We start from the raw sequence: 20,039 nt of genomic DNA, 5'->3' as shown, positions 1-20,039 counted from the left end.
CATCCACCAAAAAGTCACCATCTGTGTATCAAAGGATTATATCTACAAAGGTCCTTAACATGACACAGCCGCAGAATTCTGCCATTTGTGAAGAGAAATGAAATGCAAGAGATCAACTAATCCAGGGGTTCTAATAAAAGTCTAGAACACCTAGAGATTTTAGGGGGCCCATGAAACCCCTGAATGATATGCAAAATTTGACATGTGCATTTTCCTAAGGAGAGGCTCTCTGACTCCAAGAGTTGAATCCCACAAGATTCTAATTCAATCCACTCATCCACAGAGCTGGGGAAAACTAAATGGTGTGTTAGAGGAGAGCCCAGGTTAGAAAACTGATTTCTAATGTTTCATTTTTCCATGTTTACAACAGAGACAGGGAACTCTCTGGAATTGTCTTGTTTTGACTTTATAATACCTACACTCCATATTTATACAGAGGTTCCAGTCAGATAAGCAATTAGCTGTTTAATCTACATGATGTTTTTTCTCTAGAGCTACTTCAGGTCTTAGGTATGGGAACATGGGTAGCATCCATTGCTTGCTGCATCTGGAAATTTCTAGAGCCCAGACTGCATGAGAATCCCTTATTATTGCTTTCATCTTAAAGTTGTTCCTTAGTACACAGTGGAAAGGAACCTGCTCAGTGAGATAATCCAGTACTTTTCCGGAAGGAAGAATATGATCGTGCAGGCAGGGTGCTCTGCGACCAAGGGCCGGTTCCTATCCTGGCTCTACCACCTGAGACCCAAATGACCAACGACTTCACCTCTTTAAGCCTCGGTTTCCACATGTGTACAACAGACATGACAGTAACAGTATTCACAAGGATGGTCTAAGAAGTAAATATGAAAGTTCATGAAAATCACTCAGCACAGTTCCAAGCACACAGAAGTATCTGATAAATACCAGCATTTCTTTTGCAAGCCTTCTTTTGAAGTCAAACCTTTAGTATTTTGAGATAAATATTTAGCTACAATTTTATATGCACAAAGTAGATAATAAACCAATTCACTGAGAAAATTTAAAGCCACCTCTCCTAGCATTCACTTTACACGTGATCATACATAATACCTGCAACTAGAAACTTAAGAACTGTGGACAGCGTCACTAATGAGCGATGTGGCCTAGGAACGTTATTGCCTAAACATATTTTAAGAAATATGCCATCTTTTATTGACTTTGAAGCTTATTTTAAAGCTGGGTTAGTTTTATATTTATGTATTCTGAACTGAAGATAAACCTTTCAAGCCCCAGGCCTTAGCCTGAAGCACATTCTGTGAAAACAACTTCTTCCAGAAGAGAAGATCTGAATCAACAGCCAGTCAGTCTCAAATCACAGTACTCTCAGAAAAAACTATTTCATACAAAATCTTTTTCTTTAACACAGCAACACTTTGAGGACTTCAAACATCAACAGAGATCGAGGGGGGAAACGTGTCTTTGTAAAATGCCAATTTTTTTGAAGTAACTACCCCTCACAACCCTTTAGTCACTTCAAAGCGTTTCAAATGCGTATTGAATCAGCTCACGCTGAAAGGAGAGATTGTGATAAATGAACAGAGTAATATTTCAGGATAAAAATCTTCAACGAAATTCAAATGTCAGGGCATTTCAGAGACCATCATTATCACATATATCTTGAATGTATGATTGCAGCGATTTTTCATGCTAGTCTACTTAACCATGATATTTATTTTTAAACAATTTAACAGAGAACGAGGCAGGGGGCACAGAGAGCCCACACACTTCAGGGAGAAGTCCGTATCTTCTGAAGGTATTAGACTGAACAGCCGCTGTTCTCTGAACCAGAGATGCACTCCAATTGGTCTAAGACATTTATTCCAAACTTCACTGACCCACAAACCAAATTATTCGCTAAAAGTTCAGTTTAAAATCATTTTTAAAGCTGATATTTTATAAGTGCATTCAAAAGGCTAATTTCTAGAGCTTGTGGCTTGGCGCCACTTAACTTTCAGGAGTTCCCAAGTTCCTTTGCCCATCTTCTAGTAGTAGACTTACTCTGACTTTCATTTTGTGTGTCATCACATTAAAAGAGAAATATACATATTTTGTGATACATAAAAGTCAGTGTGATCGAGCCATTCATTCCATTCATTCATCTATGGACATTTACACGGTTCCCATGTGCTGGCTGCAATGAACATGGGAGCACAGAAATCTCTTCAAGATACTGACTTCAACTCCTTTAGGATCTACACCCAGAAGTGGAAATAAGCCAGGCGCAAAAAGACAATTATTGCATGATCTCACTTACACGTGGAATCTAAAATAGTCAAATTCATAGAAGCAGGGAGTAGAATGGTGGCTGCCAGGAGCTAGCTATAGGCAGAAATGGGAGGTGAAGGTTGAAGGGTACAAAGTTTCAGTTATACAAAATAAATAAGTTCTGGAAATCTACTATACAGCGCAGTGCCCATAGCTAACAACGCTCTATTGTGCACTTAAAATTGCTAAGATGGTATGTCTTATGTCAAGTGTTCTTACAAAAAAAATTACAATAATAATAAAAATAATAATAACAAAGGATATGGGAGGAAATTTGGGGAGGTAATAGGTATGTTTACGGCCTCAATAAAATGGTTATTTAAAAAAGTGTTCTCATTTTCTTTTATCATCAATAATAATACATTAGTTGGAGAAATAGAATTCATTACATACTAATTAAATATAAAAGCAAACTGTGCTTAAACAGTCCATAAATGTGTAACTCGTGAGACAGATACAAATAGAGATATAGAGAGAGGACTCTCAACCCTGCACAGACTGCAGCCTGGTTTTTGTTTGGTTTGTTTCATTTTCTTCTACCCCACTGTCCAAACTTCCCTCTAAAATCATTGCTCCGTCTTCTTTACTGACCTCTCATTCATAAACCAACTCTCACTCTGTCACTGACTCCTTATTCTGATCTTTTTAATTTTTTGAGGGAGACTAGGAAAGAGAACATCTGTCCCCCAGTAACACTGACATCAACGTTCCTCTGATTCCAACCCCAGCCTGAAGGAGCCCCAGCCCCGGCCACTGGACAGTAAAGTAATGCTGAACTAATGTGACTACAGACAGTCAGCTCTTCTACTTCATTTTCAAGTCTGTAACCTCTCCTTGTAGCTAAATCCAATTAATACTTCTCAGTCCTTAATTGAATATGTGTGGAGAACCTGACACTTACGATCTCTCTGCTCCCTCCTTCTTGAAACTCGCCTCTCCCTCGGCTTCTGGATATTACACGAGCCTCCTGACTTTTCCTGTATCTCAAGCCATTCCCCGGGGCCACCTCTTGCCACGCACATGCCTAGCTAGCTGCCCCTCCCCGGTTCTCTGGATCCCTTCTTTTCTCTCCCTCAAGGATCTCCTCTTCTACACTTTTGGCTTCACCCACCACCTAGACACTATACCCCTTTCTGGATGTCTTAAAGGCATCTCAGACTCAATATTTACAACCATAAACTCATAATCTTCTCCATAAACCTGCTCTTCCTCCTTGACTTCTTGTCCTGGTCAAAGGCAGGACCTTACATCTGCCAGTCACCCAGGTCAAATACAGGGGCGTCCAGTAACACAGAGGTCTTTCCTCCCCAAAATCCCTCCTGTGTCATCAGCCACCAAGTGCTGATTCTACTTCCTTATCATGTCTAAAATCATTCCCTTCCCTTTATCCCACTGCCACGGCCTTAACTCAAACCCACATCTTCATACTGCAGCAACAGAGACGGTTCTTGAATTCAAACTTGGTCGTGTCTCTCTCCTCCTTATGACATTCCAATGATTCTTTGCCACCTTTAGGAAAAAGCCCAACATCCACAGCCCAGCACGGAGAATCGCTGATGAAGATTGGGCCCCTCCTCCCCTCTCCAACCTCACCTCATGCCACAGGCCCTTCACACTAACCGCATGCATTCCCCAGTGCGCTCTGCTTTCTCTTACCTCCTTGCAAGACACAAGCATGCAGGTGCTTTTCCCTGTTGGCAGTACCTGCTAACACCCATGCAACACTCCTTCACCTGGCACAGGGAAGGTCTTCTAGATAACTAAGTCTCACCCAGGTGCCTTTCCTACGTGCTACCATAAGACCATGTTCATTCCATACTATGGCACCAGACACACGAGATTACTGATTTTTTAATGTAAACCTAATTATTTTGTCTTTTCCCCTGGATGGTGAATTCCTTGAGGATGGGGCCTTGTCTTATTGGTCTTCCATTGTCAGTGCCAATTACAGTGCCTGGCACATAGCAAATGTCAACTAATGTCCAAATAAATGAATAAATACATGAATTAATGCATAAGTTCTCCACATCTGTCTCAAAGGAATAATTTCACATGCTAACATTTGCCTGTGACAAAGATAAAGAAAATGAAGATAAGAACATGACATATATTACCTTACTATATCAGTAAATCACCTGTATTAACAGGGTCAGTGACACTAAAGGCCAGTGAATGCATCCCAGTATCACAAAACATACTGTATGTTAAGCCTCGGGGCTTTGAAACGGGCATCTAAGTCCTGGGCTCTCTGCAGCAACAAGGAAATGTCCTAGAGCCAAACTGTAGGAAAAGTAAATGCAGAGGATGTTTGATCTTTCACATTTGTCATTCACAGAACATCGGCAACTGCATCGCCCACAACCCTGGCTAAGGACAGCTCAGAGTGCAGTCTCTTAGTGTGACCTGGATGGAGCAGCTGGCAGCACGTGTGGCCTTCACGTGCCTGCGGGATAATCCCAGAACTCATTCCCTGCTTCAGAGACACAGTGTCAGCAGGAGAAGTGACCTGGAGTAACCAGACGGCAAATGTAAAGTGGGGTCCCATGGGGTCCTACCAGTTTAGAATAGTCTTCTTACAAAGGAAGGTCACCCCCAGGACGGTGTCCCAGGGGACCGCCTCTTCCCGTCTTCTCCACTCTGCTGCTCTCTGACCATATGCTCTTCCTGGGCATTTCATTTGTTTTGTCCTTTGGCGCCTTCTTCAACACTAACTACCCCTAAATCTGTACATCAGGCCTGAGCCTCTGAAGCTCTTGCTTTGTTTCCAACTGTCTGAAAGAAACAAAACTCTTCCAACAAGGGACACAAAACTCATGAAAAGACAGATATCTTCTCTAACACTGTTTAGGTCTCCCTGACGAGGTCTCATGTTAGAGAGGGTCTCAAAGGAACTGCAGTGATGAAAAGGCAGGAGCTGAAAGGGGATAAAGTTAAGTACTGACATCACACAGGACTGACTGGACCCAAAAACCTACCCCCACTCCCTGCGTGACCGAGGCAAAGGTTCCTTAATCTCCCTAAGCCTCAGTCACCTCCTCTAAAAACTGGGAATGATAATGGCAGTCGCTATATCATGGGATTGACTGTTCTATTCACTGTTTTTTTTCCAATATGCCTACAAAGCTTCTAGTGATACCTAAATCTTTATTTAAAAAATTTTTAAAAACACTTTTCTATTCTCCAGCTTGTCCTTAAATCTCTCCTTGCCTTTCCCATAAAACTTCTAGAAAGATAGTCTGTGGTCTGTATTCAGCTTGGTCCCATCTACGTTCAGCTCCACATCCTACAGAAATTTCTCCCTTGGGTTAACAATGGCCTAATTGGCAATTAGAGTTCTTGTCCGAGCATCATGTTGGCAATGAGGAGGCAAGTCTGAGAAAAAATAAAGGCTTCCTCCACGGTAAGAGCCTCAAGGCAAACTAGCTGGATGGGCTACGGGGTTTACCTGGAGGAACCAGGAACAGCACAATGAATGGAAGAGGTGGAGGAGGAATGGAATTGGAGAAGGAAAGCCACAGGTCAGCAACGCAGGAACGCTAATGCCAGAATCAAGCTGCAAACATGCCAGGCCAAGGAAAATGTTAGGTACCAAAAGGATCAAGTCAAAAGCCAGACTTTTAAGCCAGATGAAAGCCAATAGTTCAGAGTGAAGGAACCCTGGGTATCTGGGCCCATTTTTACACGGTGTAGTTATTTGATGTGTGGGTGGGCTGCACTCATCCTACTTAAATTCTCCATAGGACTTGTTACTATGAACCTCTCTTCCTCCACATCTTGGAAACACTTCTGCATGCAGGACATCACTCCCTCCTGGTTCTCTGCAAGCATCTTGGTCTTTCTGAGTTTCCAGGTGGGAGCCAGCTCCCCCACCTGCACTGCGGCGCCTGCACTCGGCTGAGGCTATCTTGTCTTCCTACTCCACTTGAGCTATGGTGGCAGTGACTGCTAGCTCATCTAATCATCCAGTTCATTCTTCTTCCTCCTGGGCATGAAGCTCGAAGGACTTCCCATCTTCCCCTGCAGTTAGGTATGGTCATGTGACTGGTACTAGCTAATAGTGTGCGTAAGTGAGCTCACTATTTCTAGAACTGATCCTTAAAAAAAAATCCCCCTTGAGATCCTTCACACTCTTCCCCTTCCTCCTCACTACATGTCCCCACCTAGGGCGATCTTGGAAAGAAGGCCGAGCTCTTTCAACCTGGTTGTCTGAATGACTGCACAGACAAAAGTCTTCACTGTGAATCAGAAACGCATATGTTGGATTTTATGTGAGTATGAAATAAATTTCTACTATGTTAAGTCATTGAATTTTTGAGGTTTATTTGTTATAGCAGCTACTACATTTGTCATACAAAAAATACAAAGGCCCAAACGCCATGTGATCAAAGTTTATAAAATAATGAAAGGTGTGGAAAGGAGAGGCTGAATGGGAAACTTTTAAAGTTAATCCCTAGATAAACAGAAATAAAGAGAAACTTAAATTCTGAAAGAAGGATTTTTACATATTTAAATATAAACAAAAGAAAGCTTTACAGAGAAGTTAGTAAACTTGAGCTTTTTAACTTCAAGAAATAATGGAGTATATTAAAAAATTTAAGAAAACTTGGTTTGCTGAGAGTATTGCCCAAGCCTTTTGAGGTTGATCATGAAGGGACAACAGCTTTCCAGAACACATCCCTTTCACAGATCCCTAAAGGACAGGAGACATTTAAAGCATCTCTTTGTAATAATATCAAAATTATTGTTTAAGTACACTGTAGTGATGGTGCCTAATGTTTCACTAGCTAACATCCCAGGGACAATTCTCTCACGTCCTCCCAACACTGGGCAATGGCATTTAGAGCACCCATGCAAAGCCCAAGGCTGGGGGTAGGTGATTAAAAGTGGAGCTAGAGAAACATCTAGAACTTTCCAGGGCATTCCTTCTATCTCCTTCGTTCCTCCACATATAGAATTTTCCTGTACTTGCCAAGGAAAAACTATTACAAAGCCAATGTGTGACTTACAGGAATAACCAGCGTTCCCACTTTACTTCTAGACCTTTTTCTTCGTACCTGGGAAGATCCACATAAAGGAATGACTAGACTAATCAAAAGTTTGGCTCTTTCAGGGACTTCTATTTACTCTCTAAAAACTAACTTTTAAAAAATATAGATCATAAATGAGTACTGGGTTTTGTTCATTCTTGACCTTTCACAATTGCTTTCACTGGCTCAAGACATTTAACTTTCATCTGAAAAGACACGACTGATCTAAAGGGAGCTAAAGCATAAAACAGACATTTTCCTTTCACAGAAACAGTATTTAACCTTTAACTCAGAACTTCATAGGTACCACACTCACCTGTAGCTGGGATATAGTTAAAGGGTATCGGAATAATATCCAGGTAACACCTTCACTGCAAGGGGGGATGGTAAGAGAGCCTTCGTACACCCAGTAATCCCGCAGCAGAGGATCTGTGCAACCGTGTGGACATGTCACAAAAAGGCAAGTTAATTTATAGTAATCCTGAAGACTGCAACAACAATTTTCAAAATTACAAACTGTCCAAATGACACTTCTCAGATGGATGTCATTTTTAAACTAGAGCCTCATATATATATATATATATATATATATATATATATATATATATATGTATAATGTATTCTAAAACTAATCATCGTGGAGAAAATAATCAATGAAAAACATGAATCCTTTCTATTATTTACAGTTATCTCCATCAATGGATTACTATATATATCTGTCAAGTTTAATCACTTTAAAAGAAGTATATCCATGTTTTTGGTTTTTTTTCACTTAGAGGATTTATCTGACTGAAAGATACTTAATATTCATTGAATACTTACTACTAGGCACTATTCTACCTAAGCATTTTACGTTAATTCATTAACCTTCACAATAAACCAATGATATAAGTACAATTATTAGCCTCATATTTTAGATGGAGAAACTAAATCACAGACGGTTAGTCATTTACCAAAGTCACTCAGCTAACAACTGACAGAGCCAGGATTTGAACCCATGCAGTCTGGCTTCTAAGCCTGTATTTTTAACCATTCAGTTGTAGTTACCTCTATATTGCTTCTTCAACAGCAAAATATTAAAATCATATTATGGGCCAGGCGTGGTGGCTCACGCCTGTAATCCTAGCACTCTGGGAGGCCGAGGCGGGTGGATCGCTCGAGGTCAGGAGTTCAAGACCAACATGAGCAAGAGAGAGACCCCGTCTCTACTAAAAATAGCAAGAAAATTATATGGACAACTAAAAATATATACAGAAAAAATTATCTGGGCATGGTGGCACATGTCTGTAGTCCCAGCTACTCGGGAGGCTGAGGCAGGAGGATCGCTTGAGCCCAGGAGTTTGAGGTTGCTGTGAGCTAGGCTGACGCCACGGCACTCACTCTAGCCCGGGCAACAAAGTGAGACTCTGTCTCAAAAAAAAAAAAAAAAAAAAAAATCATATTATGATGAAATAAATCACTTATGAAATCATTTAGCTCTGTATTAAAGGAACGTATAATTAAGTATGATTAGTAAATGTTTAACTTGTGATAGAAATTGCCTTGTTGTAGAGCAATTAAATGTAGCAAGTAGAGGATACAATGCATCAACTTACTTGGTTTTGTCTGAAACACTAAGAAACAGCACATAACTTAGGCAGACATCAAAATTTTATATAAGCCAAGCTTTAACTCCAAATAATTTTCTAAGTATTTTATGCATAATTATTACCTGTACATAAACACAATTTAGAGCAATATCTAAATAATAATATTCCTGCAAATAGGTAACCTAATAAAATTAGACTAAGTTTTTTTCACTCTAAAGATTAATAAGAACTTCACTGATCAATCTTAAAAGTAGATCAAGGTTATTTTACTATGCTGGTGCTTTACACAGAGGTAGCGACTTTTACAAATAATCCTAAGAAAGCTCTTTTTGGATTAATGGAACTAGTGGCAAAGTGTCTCCATTATTTCAAAAGGTTTACTTCTATATTTAAAATAATCTGGAAATAGTACCTGCTGTAGAGAATATAAATTGTAAAGAAACTTTATTAGCTAATAATATGTAGTTATGTATACTCTGAGGAAAACAATGTAGTCACAGTCACAGGTAAAATTCATTTTATCTAATCAGATAAACACTTACCTGGTAATAAAGTGTTAGGATTAAAGCAAGGTATTGTTTTGGACTTCCCCTGAAAGAGAAAAAATATTTACACCGTGTTATTGTAAAATCTTTAAGTTTTAGAATAAGAAATGTATTAGAACTAAAAATCTAGAATGAAGTCTTTTCTGAATGGCTTCACTGGGTCCCTCAGATTTGTGGGAGTTTCCTTCTGTCTCCCACTGGAGCAACATTGGCTGGTTCCAACAAGATACTCCTGCTCTCCTTCTATGGCTATTTTCTTTGCCACCACAGTTCAATTTTCCCTATAAATCCTGGCATGGAATTTACAGCTGATGCCCATCTGCCCCACACCAGCAACTTTCCCTGCTCCTAGCACATTCATACCAGAGACTTGGGCTGAATGCCTGGGTGCAAAACGCCTGAACCCTGGCTGGGGGAATTCTTTTGAGGTGACTTTCCTCCTGTTTGCTTTCATCTCAGCTCCTAAGCTTCTTGGCATTACAGCCTGGCTCCCAACGTCTCATCTGTCCCATCTGGATTTGGTACTTCAGCTCTAGGATGGATTCTAGATGCTCTCCGCATCCAGAAAGGGAGATCCAAAACTCAGATGACAATGTTCTATTCTCATCAACTTTTATCAAAGCTAGATTTAAATTTCAAGGAAAATATCTGTCCCCATATTCAACAATTTACATTGAGATCTTTATTTTAAATCATGTCGTTCAAATTCCTTAAGCCTTAGAAGCAGACAGACCTGTCATGTGAATCGGATTTCTCTCGATTACTCTACTGACACAGATGCACCAGGGAAAGTTGCTGTGTAACCTCTAAGTCTCTGCCTTCCTTCCTGGGACTGTTTTATACATTAAAGAATCCAGATTACTCACCTCCTCCCCGCCCATCCTCCTGTATTACACAGTGATTGATGTCTATCAGCCAAAGAATGAAGAGAAATTTTCTCGGCTCACTTGTATTGAACAAATGTCAATCAAAATGTGTCCCCACCCCCTTTTTACCACCTTTGTCCCCAGGCTGGGCTTCCCTTGGAAGCTGGGTTCACTCAGAGTCTGGCCAGGAGATCTTCACTGGAGGCGCTGCCTGGTTCAAGAGTATAGAGCTAATTGGACTTAATTCCCAGAGTGATCTTTCTTAGAACTGGCCTTGGGTCTCTGGATGCCTTTCAATCAAGCAAGTTCAATCCTGCTCTGCATCTGCTGCAGCCACACGGGACTGAACTACTCCCCTCCCCAAGGCCACTCAGATTCAGCCGACTCAGGGTGAGCCTAGGAGGCGCTGTCTGTAACAGAACTTGGCTTCCTAGGAATGCTGGGCTGTACCGCTGCAGGGTCAGACTGATCTAAGTCACCCTCTCTGGAATATCATCTTATGGCATATGTGTACTTGTCTTCCTTTTTAAAAAAATTTATTTCACATAAATACTTTGAAATATGGTTTCCCAAATTTTTATTTGTTTCATTTACACAACAGGAAAGGGTTAACTCAGCAGGCCTGGGTTCCCCAAACCCTGCACACCCTATATAAAGGCCTGTCTTCAGGACTGACTCTTGTCTGGCTCCTGGGATATAACGTCTGAGGCTGGAATATTCTACCTGATAAGAGTGTTTCTGTAAGCCTGAGGCCCTGGGCCATGCTGTACTTACGGTGAACTCCTGTTGTACCCCTGAGGCCTTGGCACATTCTGTCCCAGTATGATTTATCCTGACAGTGTGATTTGTGGTGAAGGCCTGGTTGTGCCAGTGGGGTGGAGGGTGTTGCCGCTGGAGTTTGAGCAGCTAAGGTCATTTATGATGCAGGCATTTTGTGCTTGCATGACTAACCCCTGATATTAATAAAAACCCTGGACACCAAGGCTAGGGTGAGCTTCTCTGGTTGGCAGCACTTCACACGTGTTGTGATACATCACTGCTGGGAGAATCAGGGGCGTCCCCACGTGACTCCACCATGAGGGACTCCTGGAGGCTGCTGCCTGGTGTCCCCTGGACTTCACTCCACGTGCCCTTTCCCTCTGCTGATTTTCCATCCATCTCTTCCCACCATAATAAACCACACCATAAGGACAGCAGCTTTTCTGCATCCTGTGAGTCCTCCCAGGAAATCATCAAGCCCACGGGTGGTCATGGAGACCATTCAGACAAGCAGTATTTTTATTTTATTTTAAATAATGATTTACCTTATACTGAATATCCTGCAGTATTTCAGTCACAGCCTTCAGGCCAACATGTTCTTTTCCTATCTGAAATATATAAAGCATAAGCCACAACCACAACATTTTTAAATGTTCAGCTTTAATTCAAAATAACTAACAGAACCAAGTCCACCTGAATGTCCTCCTTGGGGAATAATTAAACGACCTTTTTTTTAAATAACTAGGTCAACATCTACTAAAGGTAATCAAAGTTGTCACAGAAGCTAGTATGATAAAGTATTAGATGTGCAATGCCTAAGAATCCATTCTAAATTCTTGCTGTGTACAGGTGTCACTCACTGTGCTATATATATAATATATCAAATCATGAAATAACATTATAAAAATGTAAGGGATATTTTTTAATTAAAACTACTCAGTATATTTCAAACCCTTGCATTTTTACCTTTGGCATTTATAGATCACTGTTATAAAGATTTTATCAATGTTGAAAAAATTGTATTCACTCTGAAAAGTGGGTATGTGAACATTTCTTTATTACCATAGAACATAATTCTATGACCACTTTCTGTTCTTAAATATTAATAAGTTAATAATAAATAATAAGAATATGCCTTTTCCATAGCCTTCTATTTTAAAACATTACATATCACTACACATATTTTTAGTATATAAAATGCTCCAAAGAAATGTGAGACTCAAAAAAATCTAATATTTAGTATTCTTAACTTTAACATTAAAAATTATAAGTGCAATCTGACCTACTTTCTGTGTTCCATGATAACGGAGGAGAGTAATAGCAGAGATAATTTATAACCTCAGATAAACAATCACTGTTAGCGCTAGCTTCTTCTTTCCACATAAATATTTGGAGAATGACTTAAAAGAAATTAGAGTAGCTGTCAACATGTTCATGTTCTCTGTTTCTCTCAACACTAACCAACTGTGAAATATGCGAGGTGAAAGGGTATCCAGAAGGAAAAGAGAAAGACAAGAAACACTTAAACTAAGATAGGCCAATCAGTTCAAAACAACCAAGACTTTATTTTCCAAATGTTTACAATTCCTGAGATAGGCTCTAAAAACAGAAAATAAATTCTCTAAAGTTAAAAAAAAAAAAAAAACACCTAGTGCACATGTCCCTGTGAGTGCAAGAACTTGGATTTTCAGGCACTACCCAATCTTCAGAAGAAATGGGCCTCTCTCTGTCTTCCTGGTTGAACCATGCTATAGTGCGTGCATGTCTACACCTGCAGCTGGGGTCTGTTTTCCTTTCACGCAGCTCCTGCCAGACTATAAACACTTTGGAGACTGCACATCTGAGCACTGTGAGGCCACATGATGCAGCGGTCCAGGAGCAAGCTCACTTGGAGTCAGGCTGCCGGGTTCTCAGCCCAAGACTGCCGCTTCTGAGCTATGTGACCTTGAGCCAACTGTATTTAACTTCTGTGTCCATCGTTTCCTCATCTATTTACTGGGGAGGATAAAAATGATCGGGTTGAAGATGAGACTAAACCAACGAATTTAGAACAGGGCTTGAATCATCGTAATCCAATTAATATTATCCATTATTATTCTTTTTTTTTTTTTTTTTTTTGAGACAGAGTCTCGCTTTGTCGCCCGGGCTAGAGTGAGTGCCGTGGCATCAGCCTAGCTCACAGCAATCTCAGACTCCTGGGCTTAAGCGATCCTACTGCCTCAGCCTCCCGAGTAGCTGGGACTACAGGCATGCGCCACCATGCCCGGCTAATTTTTTCCATATATATTTTTTAGTTGGCCAGATAATTTCTTTCTATTTTTAGTAGAGACGGGGTCTCGCTCTTGCTCAGGCTGGTCTCAAACTCCTGACCTCGAGCGATCCACCCGCCTCGGCCTCCCAGAGTGCTAGGATTACAGGCGTGAGCCACCGCGCCCGGCCATTATTATTCTTAATCTGAATGACTTACAGCATCAAATATAGTTTTTATACATAGAAGCACTTAATAACTATCGCTGGCTCCTCCTGTCTATAAAGACTCTTTATGTGCAAAACTTTATATCCCACAACAAACTCTGGCTATTACTCCATCTCTTCCCTTTCCTCATTCCCAATATTTTGTATGAAGACATTATAACTAACGAAAAGCAAGTACCAATGGCAATCTCCGTACCCCAATTGTTGAAATCCTGCAACAGTTCAGGTAACACAACCCCATGCCAAGAGTCCACCAGGAACCACGAGACCAGTTAATTTCTTCCCTCTCACCTTTGCCATCCTTTACCACCACCGAAAATGCAAACCGCTCTGGTCAGCTCTCCTCTCCTGGAATCTCAGCCCTGTGCCCTGTGTTTTTTCACTCCTAACTCAATCTCTCCTTGTTTTCCACAGCACTCTCTCATGCAGGACGACTCCACAGCTGCGCCAAGCTCTCCATCCACCTCCGGGTGTGTGTGAACACCCCGAGACCTGCCCAGGGCCACAGCTCTCACGCAGGCCTGCTGAGTGGACGCCGCGCAGTCTCCCGGGGAGACAGACTGGGAGCTGCGGTCCGTGCTCTGCTGTCCCTTCCAGCTTGGTACTCTCTGACCCGCATTCAGAAGCCGTCCTCCTGAGCAGACTGTCCTCCTCCGGCACTGTCAAGCCCTCCTTGTCCCTTACTGACCCCCTGGACACTCCCCCCCAGGCATTGCCTCCTGCTGCCACCCTGGATGTCTCCCACATCCAGGTGGGGACTAGGGCCCCCCTGGCCTAAGTCTCTTCACCCCCCCATCCGTGGCTTTCTGCCCCATTCCACCTCAGCAAACTAACCCTGAGAAGCTGCCTTCGTTCAGCTTTCGTTCTGAAAACTTCAACTGCAGAAGACCATCCTCTCTGACCAGACACCCTCACCACCAGCCCTCCAGCCCTTTCCTCTCTCCCCTCACTGACCGCCAGGAGCCAGGGCTCTCGGGCCTCGTGCCTTCACCTCCACCCGCTCCTGGCCAGATGGGTGACATCTCTTCAGTCCCTCTCGGTTCTTTAATCCTTCTATCCTCCTAAGTCATCTGCTCTATGATGGATCAACACTCAATTTACTACAATCCTCACCTCCTTTACCTGGATGAAGAACACCTGCCATGCCTTGTACAGGATGTCCAATCTCAAGTGGCTCCCCCACTGACCGTCAAGTCCATTGTTACTCCCTCCTGGGCTATTTCAAGACCCAATCCCACACCCATTTCCTTTGCTCTATAAATCCTTCGCTTTGTATGTCTCAGAGATAATAAAGGTCATCAGGCATGAATTCCCCTAATTTCCTGCCTTTCTCCACCTACAAATTGGCCCTATTTGTGCCTGCCCTTTCCACCCGGCCCTCTATTTTGGAAACAGAGTGGGTCCCCTCCTAGCCAAGGTTGGTTCATTCACATAAGCTCTCACCCTATGCCCTCCTGCCTCCTCCAGGACTGTTTTTTTTTTTTTTTTTATGGATGAGAATCTTTTTTTTTTTCATTTTTTTTTTATTTCAGCTCATCATGGGGGTACAAAAGCTCAGGTTATATACATTGCCCATGTCCCGCCCATCCCCCTGAGTCAGAGCCTCAAGCGTGTCCTTCTACATCAGTGACACCCTCTCTTTCCAGTATTTTTGAACTCCGTGTCTGCACTAGCTCTTTTTGCTCAGAATAAAAACACAGGCAGATCTCAGATCTCAGAATGATTTACTGTACATCACTACTAGCTATTGCCCATCTGTCCTTCCTTCCTTCAGTTGAGCTTCTTGGAAAGGAAGTCTACACTCATTGTCTCCAACATCCCTCTCCTGTCTTCCCTCCTCCAGGCCAAGTGCCAGACCCCAGTGGATCTCAGCCCCTCTCCTTGGCCATTCCTTCCTTCCTTTGTGAAATTTTGCTCTCAGTTTCTGCAATTTCACTCTCTCCTGAGAAAAGCATTTTCACACAGATAACCTGAATTTTTCCTCACAGAAACTTATGGAAAGTTAGAACAAGTGTGCCCGCTCTCAAGGCTTTTCCTCACCTGCGATGACGCAGCCGGTCCCTGGAAACACTGATGCTAGTTCCAGGAGACTGGGCTTTCAGTCCAGGGCTCTAAGAGTCCAGGGCAGCTGGTATAGGCTAAGAATCAGTAACTGAAAATACTAACTTATCATATCCAATTCCATCCACAAATATTTATTGTAGATTTTTCTTATTTAAATAAATAAATGTTATTTATTTATTTCTCCAAAGATGAAACTAACATGTTCCCTTCCCTTCTATATATGACTATGTGGTTATTTGTATTCTTATTTTTATTTTACTATTTTTATTCTTATTTTCAATAATGAGATACTGCCTTCTACTGCTTCAACTTCTCAGATTTGGATGTTTTATTAACTTTTCCAGGTTATAAGAACAGTCTTTAATAATTATTACTGCAATATACAAAATATTATCAAATGTAGTTATATAATTAAGACACTTTTCATCAATATTTCATGATGCCTATTTATATAATACAGCTATAAAGCAGAGGGAATATACGGCTCTGCCTGTGAAAAAGCCATGGAACAAACAGTGAGAAAGGGTTCATTTAAAAATGTAAGGATTTACTTTTAAATTCTATGATAAGTATTATACTTTCAAGATGCTGATTTGAAAACATTAAGAGACTAGGCCAGGCAGGTGGCTCATGCCTGTAATCCTAGCACTCTGGGAGGCCAAGGCAAGAGGATCACTTGAGGTCAGGAGTTTGACACCAGCCTGAGCAAGAGCGAGACCCCATCTCTACTAAAAATACAAAAATTAGTGGGCATGGTGACATACGCCTGTAGTCCCAGCTACTTGGGAAGCTGAGGCAGGAGGATTGCTTGAGCCTGGGAGTTTGAGGTTGCTGTGGGCTAGGCTGATGCCACAGCACTCTACCAAGGGCAACAGAGCAAGACTCTGTCTCAAAAAAAAAAAAAAAAGGAAAGAAAGAAAGAAAAAAATTAAGAGGCTAAAACTGGATGGCTACTTTCAAACATCAATAAAGAAATATCTTAGAGATACGTACAACTGAGAACCATATCAAAGACTCAATACCCTTCACAAAAGCAACAAAGAAAATAAAGTACCTAGGAATATATTTAACTAAGGAGGTAAAAGACCTCTACAGGGAGAACTACAAAAACACTGAGGAATAAAATAGCAGAGGACCTAAACAGGTGGAAAACCACACCATGCTCATGGGTTTGCAGAATCAACATTGTTAAAATGTCTATACTACCCAAACTCATCTACAGATTCAATGCAATCCCTATTAAAATACCAACATCATTTTTCACAGACATAGAAAAAATAATTCTACACTTTGTATGGAAACAGAGAAGACCCCATATAGCAAAAGCAATCTTAAGCAAAAAGAACAAATTAGGAGGCATCAAAGTATCAGACTTCAAGCTATACTATAAGACTATAGTAACTAAGACAGCATGGTACTGGCACAAGAACAGAGACATAGACCAATGGAATAGAACTGAGAGCCCAGATATAAAACCATCCTCATACAGCCATCTCATCTTTCACAAAGAGGACAAAAACATACACTAGGGGAAAGAATCCTTATTCAATAAATGGTGCTGGGAAAACTGGATAGCCACATGTAGAAGACTGAAACAGGATCCACACCTCTCACCTCTCACAAAAATCAACTCACGATGGATAACAGACTTAAACCTACAATGTGAAACTATAAGAGTTCTAGCAGAAAATGTTGGAAAAATTCTTACAGACGTTGGCCTAGGGAAAAAAATTATGAAGAAGACCCCAAAGGCAATCACAGCAACATCACAAATAAATAAATGGGACCTGATCAAATTAAAAAGCTTCTGCACAGCCAAGGAAATTATCACGAGAGCAAACAGACAACCTACAGAATGGGAGAAAATATTTGCATGCTACACATCTAATAAAGGGCTGATAACTAGAATCTACATACAACTCAGAAAAATCAGCAAGAAAAAAAATCAAACAACTCTATCAAAAAGTGGTCAAAGGACATGAACAGAAACTTTTCAAAAGAAGATAGACTAATGGCTAACAAACATAGGAAAAAATGCCCAACATCTCTAATCATCAGGGAAATTCAAATCAAAACCGCAATGAGATATCACTTATCTCCAGCGAGAATGGCCTTTATCAAAAAGTCCCAAAACAATAAATGTTGGCATGGATGCAGAGAGATAGGAACACTCATACACTGCTGGTGGGACTGCAAACTAGTGCAACCTCTATGGAAAGCAATATGGAGATACCTCAAAGAGATACAAGTAGATCTACCATTTGATCCAGCAATCCCATTACTGGGCATCTACCCAAAAGAATAAAAGACATTCTATAAAAAAGACATCTGCACTAGAATGTTTATAGCAGCACAATTCACAATTGCAAAGATATGGAAACAACCCAAGTGCCCATTAATACATGAATGGATCAATAAAATGTGGTATATGTATACCATGAAGTTCTACTCAGCCGCAAAAAACAATGGTGATATGGCACCTCTTGTATTATCCTGGATAGAACTGGAACCCATTCTACTAAGTGAAGTATCCCAAGAATGTAAAAACAAGCACCATATGTACTCACCATCAAATTGGTATTAACTGATCAACACTTAAGTGCACATATAGTAATAACATTCATCGGGTGTTGGGCAGATGGGAGGGGATGAGGAGGGGATGGGTATATTCACACCTAATAGGTACGGTGTGCACTATCTGGGGAATGAACATGCTTGAAGCTCTGACTCGGGTGGGGCAACAGCAATATACCTAACCTAAACATTTGTACTCCCATAATATGCTGAAATAAAAAAAATTAAAAATAAAAATAAAAAATAAAAAACTATTGCAATCAATAAAAGTCTTGATATATATGCCACAAAAAACAAGTTTAAAAGAGCCCATACTCAATTCTCTTTGAAAAATTAAGTTACTGAAGAACACTGTGCTAACATTACTACTCTAATCCCAGGTCATCTAAAAGGCAGCCTGGAACCATGCAGAGCTGAAACTCTGGTTTCTGGTACCAACTGGAAGCATTAAATTGCTAAGAGATAAACTGCTGTGTGAGTAAAAACAATTTCTTGACCTCTCTGGGCCTTGGTTTCTATTCTGTAAGGGGGACGGGGTTGGAGGAGACTAAAATTTCCAGGGTCTTTTTCACCTCTAATTCTTTTATTATGTCAAGTAGATAACAAGACAAAATTTAAAAGATTCACCTTAAAAATGAATTAAATTTTTACCTTTGAAAGAATGTTTGGCCAAATTTGTATAATATCCTTTGCCTATCACAGAACTCAAACCTAAATCTTACACTGACTATATCTGCCAAGGTTTTTGCCACTCTTATTTTATTAGCATTTTCTATAAGGCACTTCCAATCATCTTCAACTGAAAATCATCAATAACAAAGAGCTAAAGTAATCCACTACATAATCATATTATGGATTTTTCTTAGATTTTGCTGTAAGCCAGGTTCTAAAAACATTTTTTGAAATTCTTTTTCATATATAAAATGAACTCTGCCTTCAGGAGACATTTTCTAAATCATTTCTCCAAAGACCCTGAATGTCACTATGAAGAAAATTTCTAATAAATAAATGAACTATTTTGTACCAATGAATATGGCTGAATACTCACAAAGATCAAGTTTTCTATTCTTAAATTTTCGGTGTTGTTTGTTTATATATTTAATTTCACCTCTAAGTAATAAAATTGAGAGAGAATAAAAAGTATTTTCAAAAATGATTTAGAAATAAGCATCTCTAAACCATACAACAATCACAGCAGATCATTTACCTGAACAAACAAAGCAATGATGGCGATTCCATGCGGCTTCCCCACAGCCTCATCAATGCTGCCAAACAGAGTGGAGTTCCAGTGGATCAGATGGAGCTGGGTGGGCAGCAAGAGACAGATCACTCATTTTTGATGTACTACTTCTATTCAGAAAAACAAAGACACATCAACTTCTTCACTGTATCTACATGGTGTCATATTCACAAACAGACACAAACAGACTACTGCCTTCATATGAGTTCTCTGCATGAATTCCTTCCTTCTTATTTCTGAACAGAAGCAATGCTTAGTGGATCATTGCCTCTCGAGTTCAGTTTAGTCCTGATCAGGAGGAACACCTCTAGGAGCACTCACGGGCTTCACATGGATTTAGCTGTCTTTCCTTAAATGTTGTCCCCTCTGGATCTCAATAAAACAAAACTCCAGGTCTGGGCACAAACACTAGAACTCATTCAAAGGATTAGTACCTGCATAATCAGATACTGCGTCACCCAGTATTTCCATCAGGAAACGTACCGAGCCAGTCTCTAGTTCCGGTAAATTATTTCAACTTTCCCAGAATATCTAGAGATAACACCCTATAAAAAATGCTGCATTTTTTAAAGCCATGGTAAAATAATGAATGCTGATGTAAGTCTCTAAAAGAT

The 20,039-nt window shown here is 40.6% G+C and overlaps 1 protein-coding gene across 2 annotated transcripts in view; it reads right to left on the bottom strand.

Annotated features, from left to right (window-relative positions):
- The window catches only part of CA8 (carbonic anhydrase 8), a 91,478-nt gene that overhangs the window by 20,973 nt on the left and 50,466 nt on the right, over nucleotides 1–20,039 (bottom strand). For both annotated transcript variants that reach the window (XM_045561073.1, XM_045561072.1), the window contains exons 4-7: nucleotides 19,393–19,488; nucleotides 11,618–11,680; nucleotides 9,445–9,493; nucleotides 7,630–7,742 (exon numbers count right to left, since the gene is read on the bottom strand). In XM_045561073.1, the coding sequence (XP_045417029.1) occupies nucleotides 7,630–7,742; nucleotides 9,445–9,493; nucleotides 11,618–11,680; nucleotides 19,393–19,488 (321 nt within the window). The remainder of the gene's footprint in view (nucleotides 1–7,629; nucleotides 7,743–9,444; nucleotides 9,494–11,617; nucleotides 11,681–19,392; nucleotides 19,489–20,039) is intronic.

Source organism: Lemur catta, chromosome 9 (assembly GCF_020740605.2).
Source record: "Lemur catta isolate mLemCat1 chromosome 9, mLemCat1.pri, whole genome shotgun sequence".
Lineage (NCBI taxonomy): Eukaryota > Metazoa > Chordata > Mammalia > Primates > Lemuridae > Lemur > Lemur catta.
This window is presented reverse-complemented; position numbering and strand designations above follow the sequence as displayed.